At 35.1% G+C, this 19,638-nt stretch overlaps 2 protein-coding genes across 3 annotated transcripts; one reads left to right on the top strand and one right to left on the bottom strand.

Moving 5' to 3' along the window:
- Nucleotides 1-329: 329 nt before the first annotated feature.
- On the bottom strand, nucleotides 330-8,348 carry LOC106070875 (mediator of RNA polymerase II transcription subunit 26-like). The gene is made up of 3 exons (XM_013230856.2): nucleotides 8,121-8,348; nucleotides 4,213-4,287; nucleotides 330-3,780 (listed from the first exon to the last, which is right to left on the bottom strand). Exons 1-3 carry the CDS (start codon nucleotides 8,181-8,183, stop codon nucleotides 1,969-1,971), a joined length of 1,950 nt encoding a protein of 649 aa, XP_013086310.2. The 5' UTR covers nucleotides 8,184-8,348; the 3' UTR covers nucleotides 330-1,968.
- Nucleotides 8,349-8,529: 181 nt separating this feature from the next.
- LOC106070876 (uncharacterized) lies at nucleotides 8,530-18,104 on the top strand. Of its 2 annotated transcripts, none has more exons than XM_056028922.1 (4): nucleotides 8,530-8,686; nucleotides 10,105-10,179; nucleotides 12,754-13,055; nucleotides 15,945-18,104. In XM_056028922.1, the coding sequence occupies exons 3-4, from the start codon at nucleotides 12,758-12,760 to the stop codon at nucleotides 17,861-17,863; spliced, it is 2,217 nt and encodes a 738-aa protein (XP_055884897.1). In that variant the 5' UTR covers nucleotides 8,530-8,686; nucleotides 10,105-10,179; nucleotides 12,754-12,757; the 3' UTR covers nucleotides 17,864-18,104. The 2 variants fall into 2 exon arrangements, with proteins under 2 accessions (XP_055884897.1, XP_055884898.1); XM_056028923.1 differs by lacking the exon at nucleotides 8,530-8,686 and adding an exon at nucleotides 9,013-9,035.
- Nucleotides 18,105-19,638: the final 1,534 nt, after the last annotated feature.

Genomic DNA, 19,638 nt, shown 5'->3' with positions numbered 1-19,638 from the left:
TCAAATCATTACCTAAGATAAAAGGGTTATGACTTGATATAGTACCTTTAGTTGGTCACTGATTTAAACTGGCACTTTTAAGTTTCATACTTAACTATGCTATACCAAGTACTATAAAAAAAAAAAAAAGTATTGCTAAAAATAATGTACTGGTAACCATAAGTAGTGCACCAGTACTGATTTAATTGAACAAAAAATTAGCTTGACCAAAACTCCTACCCCTTCCCAATTGACTATGTTCTTTGGCTCATTAAATAAATGCATTAACAACATTAAATGGCAATAAAACGTATGATCAACATAGACTAAATGTAAAACAAAGACAAAAAGATATGTATAGATTTATTTATTTTGTGTCCTTTAGGTCAGGGAATTTGCTTTTACATTAACACTTTGAGTTACACAGCACTGTCCCCTCCCTTTCTTTGTATGGCAAAAGGTTTTCTGATCTCAATATATAAAAAAATATGCATGAACAAAATAAACCCTAACCCAAAACCCTTCCACCTCACAGACATTCCATTCACATCATGAAAAAATACAACTAACCCACTGGAGAAAGTTTCCATCACAGACATGAAAGGTTACAATGATTATTATACTGAAAGGTGTCATACTTCTCAGGCAGTACAAAGCAACATCCTCAAACATAACACATTAGGGAGATAACTATTTACATGCAATCTGAAAAACAAATACTGCTAATGAAACAGGGTGGAGGGGGGGGGGGGAACTCTAACAAAATCATCTGAAACTATACCCAGCAGAGGATGCTAAGTCCCTAACTATTTAACAAGTTACATATCTCTGTAACAACACTGTACACAATAATGGCCTCTTAGATTCTCATTAAAGATAACTGTAATTATTTCTTCTTTATTTATTGCTTGTTATATATGTAATGCAGAAGGTCAGGTTTTATTTTTTCTTAAATAAATTACATTCATATAGAAAAAAATGGGGAGGAAAAAGACAAATTTACACAGAAATAATGTCTTACTTCCATTACAAAAGGAGAATCTTTAAAACAAAAAGATGCACCACTGAGGAAATAATCTGAAGTTTGTAACAGACATTAAAACCATTTAACTGTATCACTATTAGTAAAATAATATATATATATGATCATTACAACAAATTGTAATTAATTTTTCCTTATCCAATTTAAATTTTTGCTGTTCAAAGCCAATAAGTTATTATATATAATGAGAAGATATACACTTATCACAATCGGTTGCATAGAAATTTTTTGTTTAATTACTATTCTAGCTGTTCTTTTGACTTGTTCAAAGGCACAAAATTAACAGTGACACTGGGAGATCTAGTTATCATTGTATCTTTTGTAGATTTTGTATTCCTTTAAGTAATTCTTCACTTACTTTGCGTCCTAAAATAAGTGACTTCTAATATGAGAAAAAATGTATTTGTATTACAGCAGGAAATTTAAATAAAAAGACAAAAATTTTTTTGAAATTAATAATTCTTTCAGCACACAGCATTTTGTTAAATTCATAACAATTTTTTTTTTAATTAACTTTGGGTACAAGTAATTACTCTAATTTAGCACAGTGGCTAAAAAATAGTTGAAAATGTGTTTAGGAATCATAAAAATCAACACAAATTACTTAAAAGATCTAATTAACTCTAGCTAGATGTGTATTCATGTTTGAAAAACAAAATGAACCAGGTTGCATCAATCACAAAACATTCTGTTAATCAAACCGAAGATTTAAACCCCATTAAAAAAAAAAAAAGGAAAAAAAAATGGGGTGGTTCAGTTGACACGCATGCTCCTGAGGAATGTGTCCGAGCAGCCAACATCAACTACACACAAACAGCATATGGCCTTGAAGCCACGCTGGTGTGCACAAATGTGCCAATAGCATCTCATTAACTAGAGTTCAGCAAGAGGAATAACAGCAGCCAGATCAGATACAGCAACAATCACAACCAAATAACGCTCAGCACTCAGTCATTAGGGATCACATAGGGCAGAATGTAGAGTGGTTCACCATTTACAGTATCCAAAGTAAGCGTTTCATGCCATTTCTTGAACTGTCCTACAAAGTCATATGTCCCATTTAGACCAGGAATATTATCTTTGTGTAACCTATCCACAAGTCCAGCAGTCACTGGTAGCTCCTGAGGAGCAGGATAGTCATGCATTGTCCAATCTATATTACCATAATCAATGGGAGGGAGACGAGCTAGAACTTGTTCTTCTGAAAGGCGAACAGAAGATTCTAGTGATGCTGATGTAGAAGGTAATGAACCCATAACTTCAGAAATGTCTCTGGCTTCAGGTGGGCTGGCAGAAGGCCCTGAATCTGGCTTATCCTGGCGTCCTGAGTAAGAAAAGCCAGGGTCATAAACAGATTGAGAAAACGACGAACTACATCCACCTAAATTTATATGATGCTCATCCAGAGAGTCTTGCCTTGAAGGCAATGAATGTTCAAAAGCATCCTCTCCAGGAACAGGAGCAACTGAAGTTAGAAGAAATCTTTCAATGTATTCATTTTTTGTTTGTGCCAATTTGCGACCGTCTGATGCAGATTCTGTGTCTGGGAGACCCCGATCCTGTTTCTTTTTACGACCTCTATGTTTGGAACCAGATGGAAGAACAATTTTCTGTGTGTCTGTATCTTTTTTCATTTGGTTAGTCCTAAGTTGAGCAATGACATTAGTATCCACTGTAGTTGCCAACCTTTTCTGCATATCTTCAAGAAGTTGTTCAGTTGTTTTGACCTTGCTATGTTTTTCCTTAATCCTCCTAGAATCAGATGACTGAACAGAGACCCTGGAGTCAACACTGTCCTGCCGTAAAGCTGCAAATTTTTGTTGACTGCGATTAAATGACATGGAAGCATCTGATTGGTCATTGAGGCTGTTTCTAGAAGAGGAAGATACCATAGTTTTAAAATCAGTGGCCACATTATCACGAGCATTGACCCCTGGAGATTTTATACTTTTTTTTTTAACTGTACCATTTATCACATCATTTCTGTTAAAAGTTGAAAGACTTGGAGATGAAGAAACAAGATGGGGCTGTTTAGACGATGGTATATAAACTGATGAATCATTAGAATCATCAAACTCACTGGGTCGTGCTCTTTTACGATTGGCTATGTTAGTTTTTGACACTTCTCTTTGATCTGATGCCCTATTTAATGACTTTGCTGTGGACTCAGCGGAATGAACCAAATGACTGTTATCGAAATTGAAATTACGTTTGTCTGGCACTGTCCTTTGACCCCTATTTCCTGCCGATGAAGAATCTTGATTCTCACGATCACCAATAAGACGGTCTTGGCTGCTGTCACTGATGGTAGAGGGAGGAGTCCCAGGCCAACTAAAGTTAGAATCATCATTTACACAATTATTCCCATGTCTTTGAGATTGTCTTATTGCAGCAGGCATGGGTGATTTTTTGTCTGTGCCTTGCTTTAGTTTGGCCTCTGGCTGCGCTAACTTTGAAGTAGGCAATACTTGCTGGTTGGCTTTGGGCTGTACAATTGGGCTTCTCACTGGCCCAGCAGCTTTTAAGGCCTGCTGACGTACATTTATCAAAGCAGGAGAGGGCAGATTTTTGGCTGTGGCATTGCTGATACTGACAGCCGGAGAAAGACCAGGGCTTATTTTCTGAGCAGGATGTTGACCATTGGCAACTGGTGTTATTAATTTTTTCCATGATTTCACCAGATTTTTAGCTCGTTTGGCTATCACTGGATTTTTGCTTGTTTTGCGAATATCATTGATGTCTCGTCCCAAGCGTGTTTGCTATTAAAAAAAAAAATTTATTAAAAATAATAAAATACTGTATGTTTACATATTAAACTACTATAATAGAGAAAAAGAAAACAAAATAAAAAATTTATAAAATTATTCCTTTTTATTTATGATGAATTTTAAGTCAATACAGGATAGCATAGCTTATGAAATTTTGATATAATGGAGATTTAAGCAATCCATAATTGAAATGGCAAAGTAATAAGCTAAGTGTGAGATTTGATGAATACAAAGTGAAAAAAATAAATACACGTGTCCTTTAGAATGTAACAATAACTGGAAAAGGTAACATGGCTTGGAGGCTTTATCAAACGATACTTTGACATAATTACGAACGGGTAGCTGGTAAAAGCAAAAATAAGCTGGAGGAAAAGACAATGAAATTATTTTCTTCATAAAAAATATTACAAGTTCAGGCCAAACCTCTAAAATTTCCTTCGTGATGTTACTGGCCTCCAAAAGTGTAATAACTTCTTCAACTGCTTTCTCATCAATGATCTGTAACAATGAATAATGAAATGTTTAAACTGTAATCTAAAAATGTTAGATAGTCGATGTCCATTAACAAGAAAGGAAATAACAACTAACCTGTTCCCCCACAAAAATTTTTTTTTTAAAAAGTCAAATAAAAAAAAAAGGAAACGAGACTGACACTTTATTTTAAAAAATTACTATTACTTAACATAATTATATAAAAAATATATAATTCTTTACATACATGCTTAAAACTACAGCAACCACAAGCGAAAATAAAATATAAAAAAAAAGGTTGTTGTTTCTAAACTAGAGAGAGGCCTTAGTTTATTTGCTTGGGGCTCAGCAGCCAAAACCAACTTACAGAAAATAGACAAGGTACAAAATATAGGCCTTAGGATTATGACAGGGGCTATAAAAACAACACCCATTAGAGCCATGGAGGAAATTGCTGCCCTGGTCTCTTTGGATGAAAGAAGAGAAAAAAAAAAAACTTTTCCAATTCACCAAAATAGAATCCTTACACAGACACCCAAAACGACTAAAAAGAACTCATTTTGATCAGGAATCACAGAACATTAAAAAGAAATGCCACTTATAAAATGTAACTATTGAGTTAAAGGCGCAGCATTTTGCTTTTCATCCCTGGGACCAGATGCCCCTCCCTCATATCAGAGACAGCATCGAAAGTGTAAAAAAAAATATATATCACAACCAAACAGAGCTCAAGGAATTAGTGAACTCTTTTCTAAAAACCCATTACCCTAACAACCAATGGGTCAGAGTCTACAAAGATGGATCCTCACAAAAATCCAACACAAATGGAGAAGCTGACATACTAATTGAATGGCCCAATGGAGAAAGACTGGAAAAGTCATCTGCAACTGGCGATCTCTTGGACATAGAAGCAGAAAGGCAAGCACTGGAACTAGCAGCTACCACACTAATAAACTCCCCATGTACACCAAACAGCCAAATTGTCTTACTGACCAATGCCAAAATAGTCCTTCAAAGCCTGAAAAACTTGGATACTTCCTATATAAAGCAACTCAGGACAGCTCTTGTAAACCTTAACAGCAAGGAAACTTCTTCAATGGATTCCAGCACACATTGAATGAAAAAGCAAATATACTGGCCAAAGATGGAAGAATTAACAAACAAATGAAAATTCCCCTCTACCCAGAAGAAATGAAAATAATAGAATGTAGAATAAATGAGAATTAGACCAGCTCACATCCCAATTACAAGAAAAAGGACGCCTATTATAAGCTATCTCGACATGACCAACACATTTATAATATTTCAATTCAGAACCAGACACAACAGAATGAGACAACTTATGTTCCGGAAGCTTGAAGTCAGGACGAGCGAAACCAGCTCTTGTGGAGCATCACCAGAGAATGCTGACCATGTCCTTCAAAGCTGCACACTATATCAATTAAGATATATTAAGACTCTGGACGCAAAACTTGAAAACCCTCCTGTAAAGCAAAAACTATTTGGAGAACTGCCTGACCTGGAAACCACTGTGCAGTTCATCTCAGATATAGGATTACTGACCTGAACTTTCCGACAAGTAAATTGAGAATGAGAACGAAGAAGACCATACCATAATTATTTTAAAAAATACATAATTTTTTACATAAATGCTTAAAACTGCAGTAACCACAAGTATTCATATGGTTAAAAAAAAACAAAATAAAAACTAAAAAAAAACACAATAGGTTATTGTTTCTAAACTAGAGAAAAGCCTTCATTTATTCACAGAATTGTCATATTACTCTCTCTGAACTCTGAAGTGATTATATTGCAAACCAAAGAAATACAAAGCTTTCCTCATTACCTTTTCAATAGCGAACAAGACAGCTGCGCTAGTGAAATCACACTAAATGGTTTACAATGTGATACAAGCTTACTTAGACATAGATCCTCCTACATTGTTTGACACATGGGATGATGGCAAGCACTCTCTAGAGATCGGCCACATAAAGACTTCCTTAGCCTCACCATGCTAAACATGGATGGCTCTATACTAGACATTATTATATAGCTTTTCCATGCATTTTTTAAAAAATCATTTAATCACTAGTGACTAGTACAATGGATATCTATACCTGTTTCAAAACAAAAATGATAACAACCCCTTTTCTCATAATTCTATGTGTGCCTTTTTTTTTATTAAATCTTGTGCTTCTATAAATTAGATCCATCCTTCTTTGCCTGATACATAAAAGGGGAGTTGTTTTAGTATATGGACACATTTGATAAGATGCACAAAACACACAAAAAATGCATTATTATGCATTTTCACATACATTATACTAATTAAGACATAGTTCCTTACAGACTAAAGGTATTGTATTTTTGAGTGAAAACATTTATACTACCAGCATTAAAAGAGACAACAATAACTTTATTAAAAACAAAATATGATAGTTTTAGAAAGCAGATATACTTCTACTACATAATATTGGGTCAATTTAGGTAACTTTATTAGCACATCAACAACAATGAATATTGTCATTAAGTTACTTTTTGTTGTTTTATTTTTGTTGCCAATGTGTAAGTCATTTATTGTGGGTACAATGTTCCATTGCAAAGCTTGCACACATTTTTACAAGTCCCGATCAATTATATTATAGCCTAGACTTCATTCCTACAATCTAAACCAGTACTTTATTATACTGTATTAATATTAAATATATTATAAATATATCTTTTACGTTGTCTAGGTTCCCTTCGTCGTGGAATGTTATTTTAAAATTATTTATTAATTGAAAAAGTCCTTGTATTGTAATCCCAACACTAACACATTTCCAATAAATAAGCCTGGCATAATAACTACTTATAATAAGGATCAATATGGCAGTCAAACAAACAAACATTTTTTTACAGTCTTGGTCTTAAAATAAATGTGAATCTAGAATCTAGATCTCCATATTGTCCATATGAAGAATTTAGTCTACTACATTAAACGTAAGAGTAGATCTTGATCTATAATTTGCTACATTGGCTAGATTTTATTAGTCACTAGATCTAGTTTTTAAGGAATAGATTTTAGATCTAGACAAGGACATTAGGATTACAAGACTCCTAAACTCTAGTCACTCGACTCTTAAAACTTAGTGATTGTCTTGTGTCTACTCTGCTAGATTTAGATCTAGAATAGATTCTAGACTAGCACTGACTGTTCACTGACAATGAGTAGGGCCTAGTCGCCCTAGTGTGCAAGATTAAGATGCTAGACTTAGATCTAATCTAGTAGTTAGTCTACATAGTCATACAGTCATAGATTGACAGATCTAGATTCTATATACTTGATTTGATATCTTATTCTTAAAATCAAGAGTAGCTAGATTTATATCTAGTCTAGATAATATAAAAGCAACATTAAATAAGGATGGGCTTGCCATCCAAAAATGAGGGCCTGACTAAGAATTTGAGATGAGTGAAGTGAGACAAACACTTAGAGAACTCTTGATTCACTATGATCATGATGATACTCCGTGACACTGAATATAATATAAATAGAGATCTAATCTAGAATATGAACTTAATGAAGTCAGAAGTGTGGTTTTGGGTTATGAATTAAATATACTTGATCAAAAGATGTTTTTAAGATCTAGATGATTCTAAATACTTGCATTAGTTGTATGCTTGTTTAACAGTAAACTAAATTATAATGTATAGCCTGCGTAAAGTTGTTTAAAACTAGTCTAGAGTAGATCTAGTGCCATACATCATACATTAACACTAACCCAGTTACTGAGTTAGCTTAACTTTTAACAAAAAAAATAGGACCAAGATGATTTTTACATTTTTATTTATTTTTCATTTATATTTTGCCTAAAACTTACATTTTTATCGTTGTCGAGTGCATTTATAAGCTTATCTTTAATTTGAGAAGGAGTTAGGGGCATCAGACTAGCCAAAATCACCCGAATTCGCCTTTTTTTGCCCGCTCGAGAAACGACGTTTTGCTACAGGAATGGCGGTCGTCGTCCATGTATTGAAAGTTTTTCCGTCGACGCACAGGCATCTGGGAAGTCTCTCCACCGACATGACGTCAAATGCCGAAGAAGCAGTGGCACAAAATCCCGCATGCTTGTTGGGCGACGAGGCTATGCAAATTAGACGTGTAACCTTTCACACAAACTGCGATTGGTCGATGTTATTAAATTGGAATTATGTTTCGTTTTCATTGGTTTGATAGGCCCTATGTTACTATTGACCCTAGGCCTAGGCCTCGATATTTATAGAGTCTATATATTTTTTTTTGTTATTCTTAGATCAGGCAATGCGAAATTTCCTAAACTTAGCATACAAGGGAAGCCACTCCGAAATTATGTAATATAAACATTATTGTGTGTACCCCAACAGTTGACAAAGATTCAAGGGCATTGGCAACATAATCGAGCAACAGGTGATCGAGTCATAGAGTCTAGGTCTAGACTAGATTAGATGTAGACTATTGTAGAGTATTGTAGACTCTAGTCTAGATCTAGATATAACTTAATATAAATATAAGAGTCTAGATCTAATTTTTTAAATCAATATTTGATTTAGCCATTAGCTGTTAACCAAGACGCCAAGAGTCAAGACTCAAGACAGTCTGAAGACAGACATATAATAATATAATATTAAAATCATATTTTCAATTTTGTCATCATTTGTCCAGAGTTCCAAATTTGAACCTAGAGTAATGAACTAATGATTGATCTGATGGATCTAATTAATCACATGCAAGATCTAGCTAGTGAAGAATAACTGAGGTCCAGTGAGGTTAATTGAATAATAAATGTTGCTGTAAAAGTAAAAAGTAAAGTCAAAGTCTATTGACAATGATTGTTCCGTTCATCGATCTCGTAAAAAATTTAATCTCAAATCAATCAATCAATTCTATTTACACTCACTGGGGTATAGTCTACCCACTAGAGTAGTCAGTAGAGTATATAGTATATATACCGATACACTACCAGTTTACCCTATCCTGCCTTCTGTACACTGTACTCACTGTGACTGTACAGTTACAGTACTACAGTCTACATGTGCAGTAACAATCATGATCATGTCATCTTTCATGATTCTATCACCATTCTGTGTGTCTACTTTCTATAGATTCTAGATAGATAGATTTAATCTAATAATCTACTGAGACCTGTAGATAAGTAGATCTAGCATCTACTAACTTCTAGAAGACTAGATTTAGATCTATATGAGATCTAGATATAGATCTACTGTCCATTCATAAAGTATTTTTACGTCTCTCCTACTATCCAGGCTTTCTTCAAACTGCACCACACGACACAACAGACTTAAAGAACCTCACAACTCAGGGCTCCAAAGTATCAGTCAGTTTAATTTCAAATACATTACAATTGGCAACAACATTAACACTGTCTTTACAAAAACCTAGTCTTGTTCCACCTGACTTCACACACCGTGCTGGTTCTCCCTCGTACTGGTCATATTGTGAAGTAGCGTGAAGTGATTCTGACACACTCGCTCTTTTATAGGGTCTCTACTGGCCTGCTAGAAATGCATGGAACGTTGCTTGACCACTTGCTTGATTACATTCGCCGTGACTTACGAGTGTGATATTTACAGCACAGGTCTTTGCCGAACTGGCTAGATCTAGTTGTAGGCCCTGATTAGTTTAGCCTAGAAGAGAGTAATTTATCATATAAATCAGACAGACCCTAGTGCTGACTAGCCATGGGCTATGGAAACTCATTTATTAAAATATTAAATGATCATATATTAATTATCATACATTATTGTATTTTATTCTTTTCAGACATTTTAAAAGTTAATTCTTAAGACAATTAATTTTCTTCACAGGTGGGCTGAAATAAAATCTAATGTTGCAGTAAAAAATTTGAATTCTCAGAGTCATTTCTCAGAACAAATAAACAGGTAAGTGCAATGTTATAGCATGAGAGAAAGTTTGGATTGTTGGTTATAGCATTGACAATGTTTACAGACTGAATTTAATGTTGATTCTAACAGCGAATGCACAAGGAAGGTGACTAAATCACTAAGTAAGTGCACAAGGAAGGTGACTAAGTCACTAAGTAAGTGCACAAGGAATGTGACTAAGTAAGTGCAAAGGGAAGGTGACTAAGTCACCAAGTAAATGCACAAGGAAGGTGACTAAGTCACTAAGTAAGTGCACAAGGAATGGGACGAAGTAATTTGCAAAGGGAAGTTGACTAAGTCACCAAGTAAATACACAAGGAAGGTGACTAAGTCACTAAATAAGTGAACAAGGAATGTGACTAAGTCACTAAATAAGTGATAGGGGAAGAGGGAACATGGGTGCTAGCAGTGTGGTTCTGAAATGTGTTATAATCGTTTCTTTAATGCACCATATTCCCTCAAATGTAAGCTCAACCCTTTAGGACATGGATGTGGTTGAAAGAAAATTAAGATGGGAGATTGAGCTGCAGCTATTCAATTTCATGTAGTGCTATTTCCTTCCTTTGCCCAATTTCTTTGTTATGCCAATCAGTGATACCCAGTTTGTGGCCTTATTGGCATCATGGATGAAAGTTGAAGTGGAAATTGTAACATTGTCCTACACCTTAGAATTCAAATGAAGTGCTGGTATAATAGGAAGTGTTTGAAAAGCATAGACATTGACAAATCCTGAATTAGGCAGAAGCAGAAACATAATAATGTGAATCAGAATAGAAGTTGACTGGACCAAAGACTGAAACATTCATGGATGCAGAAGTCCCGACCTTTTTCTTCATAGAAAGTGCCCTCACAAGTGCCCTCTTATCATTTTAGTAGCTTCATCAAAAAGCTGTCAAAGCTAATAGTTTCAGACAAAATAATTTCACAAATTGTCTTCAGGACAAGTAACTGATGGGCCAGGAGTTCCATCCAAAACATAAAAACATCGATTTATCAAACGATCACATTAGACTTTGAGCAGCAACCTGCCAACTACTAGTGTAATGTAGTCAATCAAGACATGAACAGAAATACTCTGGTCCATTACAGTTGGTGGCTAGGGACAACAACCAATTTACAAGTTTATACTTTTGCTTTGAATGTAAGCCTTGAAGAACACAAAATATGGGACGCATTGGAATAAACAATTTAAATAATCTTCCATAATGTTTAGTTTTTAATAATCATAATAATTACTCTGTTCAAATATTGCATTTACACCACAGTGGCTAAAAGTATTTCAACTAAATGGTTTATGTCACGACGTCAGTTGAAGAGATAGACTTGTGTCGCATCTTCTTCATACTTTATCTGACATGCAGATTCGCAGGTGCTGTTGATATATATGCATACAAAAGAAACACTTCTAAGATGCCATAAATGACATGTGTAGATATAATTTTTTTTTTAGTTTATTTCCTTTAAACTCAAACTTGAAACAATAAATATAGATAAAATACAATTCAGATACAGGATATTATAATATTAGAAAAATATGAAATAGACGAAATGCTTATTTAATTTAAACTAGGGACTTCTAGCTCTCACTCTCTGAGTCCTAACTCTAGCTGCAACTGTCTAAAACTGACTAGCCAAACTTCAACTACCTTCCCTCTATTCTCATTCCCTAAAACGCTATAACCTTCCGTCAATGCTAACGCTATCTTCAGCCTTCCCCCGCCTTTTGTCACCTAACTTAAGTCATGCACTTGGATTTGCACTCATAATCTGATCATGTGATGTCACATTCTTGTGACTAGACTTGACCTACAAGCTTAAGCATGAAAGTTAAATTGTTTTTTAGAAACCAGACTTTGAATTCTAGTTAGTTTGTATCTGTGTAATATTCATCACATTTTTGATAGTTTGCATTTTTGTTTATCAAGCTCTATTTCTGATGATTTCACTTTTGACTTGACTTAATCCTGTGCACTCCCAGGGGAGCATAGGGCCGCAACCACACCTTTCCATCCAACTTGCTTCTGAGCAGCTTTCTTCATCTTCTCCCATCTCTTTCCTGTGTCCTCAGCTTCACTGATGACTGACCTCTTCCAGGTTTGCTTGGGCCTGCCCACTTTCCTCTTCCTTGCGGATTCCAATCAAGTGCCTGCCTTGCAACATTGGTAGCTGGTTTTCGCAGGGTTTGTCTTATGCAGCTCCACTTTCGTTTTTTTGGTATCTTGGGCTATGGGCTTTAGCGTTCACTTTTGCTTCATATAAATAACCTGTAGGTTGCCAGCGTTCCTGTCTTCAATGTTTTATTATATCAGTTATCAGTAAGCACCAACAGGGAAAGAGATTTTTGTTCCCAGATCTGGTAGGAAAAAATCACCTTTGGAACTCTTCTAAGAATTTATTTTGACAGAATACATTTTGTTAAAGTCTTTCATGTTTTGTTTTGTTTTTGTCCTCTTAATTTCACTCGGAAAAAACAAACAAACACTCACATGTAAAACTCAGAGCGTGCAGAAGAATAGAAATAAATTATCTAAAGTTTTCAAATCATTTTTGTTTCTGTTTTTTTTTTCCCAGAGTAATGGCTGCAAAATATATCACGCTAACAGCTTCCAAACACCCAGGACTTCAGTGCTTCTGGACTCACAGCAACAAATACTTGTTTTTCAGCGGAACGCAAGTAACAACATTACATAAACGATGTTTGGGATCTTTACTATACAAGCCGTTGTGTGGTGGTCAGACTTTGTTAACCAGCCAGAAACTAGAAAAACTTCATGCCGGACAGTTTAGCAGTGGGCCTATGAGGCATCTTGCCAAAAAATTAGGCCTTTCCACTGCTAACTTGGACTCTTTAGAGCATCAGATGAGGAGTATAGGTAACGTTCCAGCAACTACTTCCAATGTTTCAGTGTTGAAGTTTCTGAGTTTGAAAAGTTTGTTTTCGACGCCTTATCCTTTCATGATTTACGGTGTTTCCGGTTTGATACCATTTCTTTCAGTACCTGCTTACATGTACTTGTCCGGCAGCTACTGCTCCTGCCTAGCACATTGCCAGTTGGCTTATGGTGCTTGCATTTTATCCTTTCTTGGAGGTGTGTCATGGGGTCATGAAATGGGCAGTGCAAACAAAGTGACCTTGTCATCTCTTAGCTACAGCATAGCCTTGCCCTTAATAGCATGGCCTGCAGTGTTACTGTACCCGAACTCCATTAGTTTTCTTATAATGATCTGTGGTGTTTCTTACGCAGGATTCAGGGATGTTCTGAACCCAAAGTATCCCAAGTGGTTTATAAACCTCAGGTTTCTGCTAAGTACTTTAGTGGCGTCAGCCCTGACTACAACCCTTATATTTTCTTGGACAATGCATTCAAAAACTGTGAAAAAGGTTAAGCACGAAGAAGACAGTTCAGGGGCTCAGGAGTAAATTGATAAAGATTTAGTTATAATGTTGCTTTGTTTTTAAATCTTTGCTAAACTGTGAAGAAATCTAGTTATTTCCAATTTTGTTAAATATTTCATTTAAATAATTAATTTAACTTTTTTTAAAGAGTTAACTTAGAAACGTAGGATGGAATATTAATTTGTAAATTTAAAAAATAATATGGTGTTAATTATTTTAAGCTTATTTATTTCTACCTGTTTTTAGTAATATTTGTGCTGTATATTTACATACATACACTCTCCTTTTTTGAAGTAAAACAGCATTGTAATTTTTATTTCCAATTTTTCTTTTGGTTGTTGGTTTAATCTTAGATAATTGTTTAGAGTTTGCATTGATTATTAATTTAGATTCACATGTTGTGTTTTCCTTTGTTTTTTGTTTGTTTATTAATAGTCAGTTAAGTACTGAGCAAGTGTTAAGAGTATTGAAACAGTAAAAATGTGGCTATTATAGCATGTCATAAATATAACAATTTTCACATACTACAGTGCAATTTGTACATTCTTTGGTTTTAGTCCTATCACTTGAATCTGTGAGTAAATAATGTAAATAAAAACAATATTGTATATTGAACATGCAGAGGGACAACAAATAAAAGTCTATCCCAATCAGTTTTTCCACAAATGAATCTAATGTCTGGACACCTTATACATTTTTATCCCAATCAATGAACTGGTAATTAATTAAAAGGCAATATTCATGAATTCTTATACCTTTTTTTTTTAAAGATGTCAGCTGCAAGTGAAATAGAAAAGAAACTGGTACACTTATGCGTGTGCTAGTATTTTTTACTATTCTTTTTTTTTTTTTTAAATTTTTATTTTGGCCTAAACAAAAAAAAAATGAAATACTATGATTTAGATTAAATATTGCGGATATCACACGTTTATTTGAATAAAGTAAATAAATAAATACATTATAGCTTTTATATAACACTACTTTCATGCTAAGATCATGCTCAGAGTGCTATGGTCCAATCTCATTTGTGGACCAGTGGGGGAGGGGGTATCTAGGAGAAGGTTTTCAGTGCTGCTTTTAGGCGCTCAGTTAACACAACTCTGCTTGAGTCGGGTGTCGAACCTTGAGCCCCCTTCATAGGTAATTGCTCTTTGCTGGGTTAAAGGTCATGACTTGTGACATGGGAATTAGCAAATAGGTCTAAACTGCCCACAGGTTGTGACATCTCAGGACAGTGTTGAGGCCTTCTTTAATGATTGATCTCAATTACATTAACTTCCTCTAATGATTTATAAGGAATGACTGTTTTATACATCAGCTGGGATTTTATTTTTGCTATTTAGAGTCTTGATTCATTAATCATGTTTGTAAATAACTAATTGATAGATTTTAAATAGTCTGTTATTAAAATAATTGCATTTGTACTTGTTTGTACATTCTTAACACTGTTACTATGTGATAGAAAGTGCTTAAAATTTATACAATAGTTCATTTATTTTATCTTTAAAAAATTAAAGATTTAAATTTGTTGACACAAATCTTTTTAAATTGATTTAACTTTTAGTGACCTAGAACAATTTAACTTTTTGTTTTTTTGTTTTGCTGAACAAAGGGTCTTTGTTTAAATATTGTTGGAGACTGGGGTTTCACTTTGGACTTATTGTTTTGGATAAAAAAAAAAAGGCAGTTGGTCTTGCTGGTCTATACAAAACATTTTGTATTTAGCTTTAATTAGTCAGCGCAAGCAGCATAAAATCATTCTTTCATTTAAAAATTATAAAAAGATTTATAATAAAAAATGAAACAAAGTCTACTAACATGCCTAGCATGTACCATGTTTGTTTTCATAATAAGTCTACTAAGTAAAGAACAAAACATTTCACAATGAAAAATATATGTACAGAAATATATTTACAGCCTACCAAGAAGAAAGTTTTTAAATCACACATGGCAATTCATTTTGCACAATCAGTGATTATAATTTTTTTTATCTCCTAAATTGGAACGAGGATAGCGAATTCAATATTTCAATTCAATACTAATGAAAATTAAAAATGATATGGATGATAGATGTAACTTTTAAGAAAATCTTTATTGTTAATTTTTGTTTTTATTGAATAATTAATTTGTATCTTTAGATGGTTATATTTGTCCTTTCCTCTGTTTGCCAGATAAATCTAAATGATCCAAGTTTTTTCAAATAAAAAAAAAGGTTAAAGGGACACAATTCAATATTTTATAGTTTTGTCTATTTTGAAATTTAAAAGGAAAACAAAAATTCATGGTTTTATTTCGTTTCATGTGTAAGATTTTTTTTTTTTTTTTGACTTCACCAAATCGCTTCTGATTTTCTTTTTTTAACTAGGTGAATCTGTGCGGAATCTTAAAAAATCTGAGTGGCGGAACCTTGTGCCCATTTCCTTGGCATCACTCCTAATGTTATATCTGATTAGGAGAAATAGCAGGCAGAAGTGTGCCACTGCCATGGATGCGGATAAAGATTCTATCATGCTGAAAATTCACCAGGAAGAGATGAACAATCCGAGTAAGCATTTGTTGATGGCAACAGGTAACAGTGTTGCCCAGGAAAGAGAAGGTGGCGATGCGACACCCGAGAAGAACCATCACAGCACAAACATTTGCAAAGTGATGTACAAACCAACTGAAAGCGCTGCAGAGCACAGGGATGCTAAATTTCCTTACTGTATTACCCCGCATCGCAAAGATTCTCAGGCTTTGAATAAAGCAACACCTACAATGAAGGAGAGGAGTGAGTCTCAGTTCCCTTGCCGTAGATCACCAGCAGAAAAGTTTAAAAAGGAATGTGAAGATAATTCATCACAGAAAGCTGATTCAACTCCATGCTCTAGATTACCATGCAGAGATGTGGTCAACTGTGAAGCAGAGGAAATAAAAGAGGATTCCCAAAGACCTTGCCGAGATGTAGGCAAGTGTGAAGAAACAGCTCCTGAAGAGAACTCCCAAAGACCCTGCCGAGATGTACAGAAATGTGAAGAAACAGTTCCTGAAAAGGACTCCCAAAGACCATGCTTAAAATCTTCACCCTGTTGTGATGAGCGAAAATCTGAAGAAACAGCATCAAATAAAATGCCCTGTTTGAAATCCTCACCTTGCAAGGATGTGAATAATGAAATTGAGGTAACTTCTCTGCAGAATGATAATCAAAACCCATGCTCTCAGCCTACACCAAGCTGCAATATACTAAATAGTGGAGATGCAGCGAATGAGGTCAAATATGAGACTCAGCCATGTAAAGAAGTGGTGGATGAAAATGTTGAGCCTTCCATAAAACAATCTTCTGAATCAAATAATGACAAAGAGGTCTGTAAGCCTACAATTTTGCCTTGCAGAGACTCCAAGCGAAAAGTTGATTCCAAGGTGGCAAACAAGGCCAAGAGACTAATCAGACTTAGCTCACCAGAAAAGCCATCAAAAGACAAATACAGCATTGCTCTTTTGGAGAATGCTCAAGTTGTAAGTCAGGACCCAAAGACAGCCGAAGCGTGTCTAACTAAGGAGCAGAAGCAAGATTCCGAAAATGATGGAGGCTACCCTATCAAAAAAAGGTCACAGCTGAACATTGTTCACACAGCCGGTGGAAATGCACAAACAGCAGTCAATGATATATCATTGTTGACTATGTGCCAGAGCAATCAGCAGAATGCCAATGCTGGCCCAACCACATTATTGGAGAACACAGGCCCAGCGGTGAACTTTTTAACAACTTTAAACATGCACCAGAACAATGATGAAGAGATTAAAAATAGCACTGATCCCTCTGAGGTATCTGAAAATGCAGACTTGACAGCGAACAAATTAGCTTCCCTGAGCACGAGCCAGAACAATGATGATAATAATGCCATTAGCAGTGGTCCCACTGCAATAACTGAAAATGCAGACAATGCAGTGAACCTCAATATAAGTCAAAACAACTGTGACGAAAATAATGGGGTTACAGCCAGAGAATCTGAGCCCAAAATCAGACAATGTGAAGTCAGTGCTGAGGACATTGACATGGACATGTCCACTGTGGATAAAAGTGAGAACCCCTCCGACAAGAGCCTTTCCCCTTGTACAACAAACCCACTGTGCTACACTAAGAAGAAGGAAGCAGACTCTCCCAAGTCTCCGTCCATACTGTGCCTCAATACAGTGAGCAAAGACAAGTTCTGTGCCCCGGACAACACTAAATACACTCGGAGAGAAGTTATTGAAGTCAGTGATAAGGCCTGCGATGAAATCAAAGGAGAAGCAGTTCTCTAGCTCAAACTATGCTTGTGTGTGCTTTGAAGAGGATGTCCAACTCAGAAACAAATGGCTCAGTTTTCCCCTTCAAAGAAATACAATTTCTTTCAACTCATTGAATTATTATTTTAATTTAAATCATATTTCAAGAAATTTATTTATTGATTGATTTTTTGATAAATTTATTTACATAAGTATTAACCTTTTTTTTTTAAAGCAAATCGTTGTCTAATAGGGCAATTAAAAATGTGTAATATGCCATCAGCTGTTTTGTCTTTTTTTTTTCTTCTCTGGTTTATTCCCAAAGTTGTATTAGAATTTTTCTTTAAATAATTCTGCTTTAAATTATTTCACTAGAGTGTCATTCAAGGTCTTATTCTAAATGGAGCGTGTTCATTCTCTTAATCAGTTAATGTCACCTTAACTTTATGATTTTAGTTTAATAAAGTCAATTTTGTGTTCAAAGACATAGTCGTTATAATGTACTGATATCTCTGACTAATAATGTTGCCTCAAATAAGAATTAGTACTTGTAGAATGTTTGTTTGACATGTTTCTATCTTCTGTCATATCTTTAACCAGTCATTGCAAACGTGCGTAATTCCAAACATCTGGAAAACTTCAGAAATCATACCAGTGCCTAAGAAACCAAAAATAGATTGCTTAAATGATTTCCGCCCAGTAGCACTAACACCTATTGTTATGAAATGTTTTGAAAAATATATTCTTAAACAACTTGTAGCAAAAGTTAATAACAGCCTAGACCCTCACCAATTTGCATACAAAGCAGCTAGAGGAACTGAGGATGCCATTCTATTGCTTTTGGACCAGCTTTATAAGCATCTCGATATACCCAAAACATATGCACGAGTCCTCTTCGTAGATTTCTCCTCGGCTTTCAATACCATACAGCCACATCTAATGATAAACAAACTGAGTAACTTAAATGTAAGCCCTTACTTGCAAGCATGGGTTCTAAACTTTTTAACCCAACGGCCCCAGTATGTTAAAGTCAACAACACCAAATCGTCAACTCGAGTACTATGTACGGGTGCTCCACAAGGTTGTGTACTTTCTCCTGTGCTATACACTCTTTACACTAATGACATAAGAAGCATCTATGACTCAGTTAAACTCATTAAATTCGCTGATGATACTGCCATAGTCGGTCTTATTTCAGGAGACGAAACTCAGTATCGAAGCTCGATAGAAGAGTTTACAAACTGGTGCACCGACAACTTTCTAGAACTGAATGTAACAAAAACTAAAGAACTTATAATAGATTTTAGAAAGAAAAAACAAACTATACGTGAACTGCAAATAAACACTACATCTATAGAACAAGTAAAGGCATATAAATATCTAGGCATTATCATCAACAAGCTTTCATGGGAAGACCACCTTGGAACTCTGACAAAGAAAACAGCCCAGCGACTCTTTTTTCTATACAAACTCAACAGTTTTAAATTAAACAAGAAGATCCTTGAGACATTTTACGGCGCGACAGTACAAAATCTGCTAACATACGGAATAAGTTGTTGGCAAGGCAACGCCTCATCTAAACTGTTGCAACGTCTAGAAAACATCATTAAAAAAGCATCAAAAATTACACTCACAACATTACCACATTTAAAGGAACTTTTTGAACAAACGTGCCTAAGAAAAATCGAAAAAATCTTGGAAGACAACGGCCACCCGCTCCATCAGAACTACGCCAGGTCGTCGCGAAGTGGGCGACTGCTGTCAATCAAAACAAGAACGGAGCGGTACAAAAACTCGTTCGTACCTCACTC

This window comes from Biomphalaria glabrata, chromosome 5 (assembly GCF_947242115.1).
Source record: "Biomphalaria glabrata chromosome 5, xgBioGlab47.1, whole genome shotgun sequence".
Classification (NCBI taxonomy): Eukaryota; Metazoa; Mollusca; class Gastropoda; family Planorbidae; genus Biomphalaria; species Biomphalaria glabrata.
Note: the sequence above shows the minus strand (reverse complement) of the source record. Positions and strands in the feature narration are given on the sequence as shown.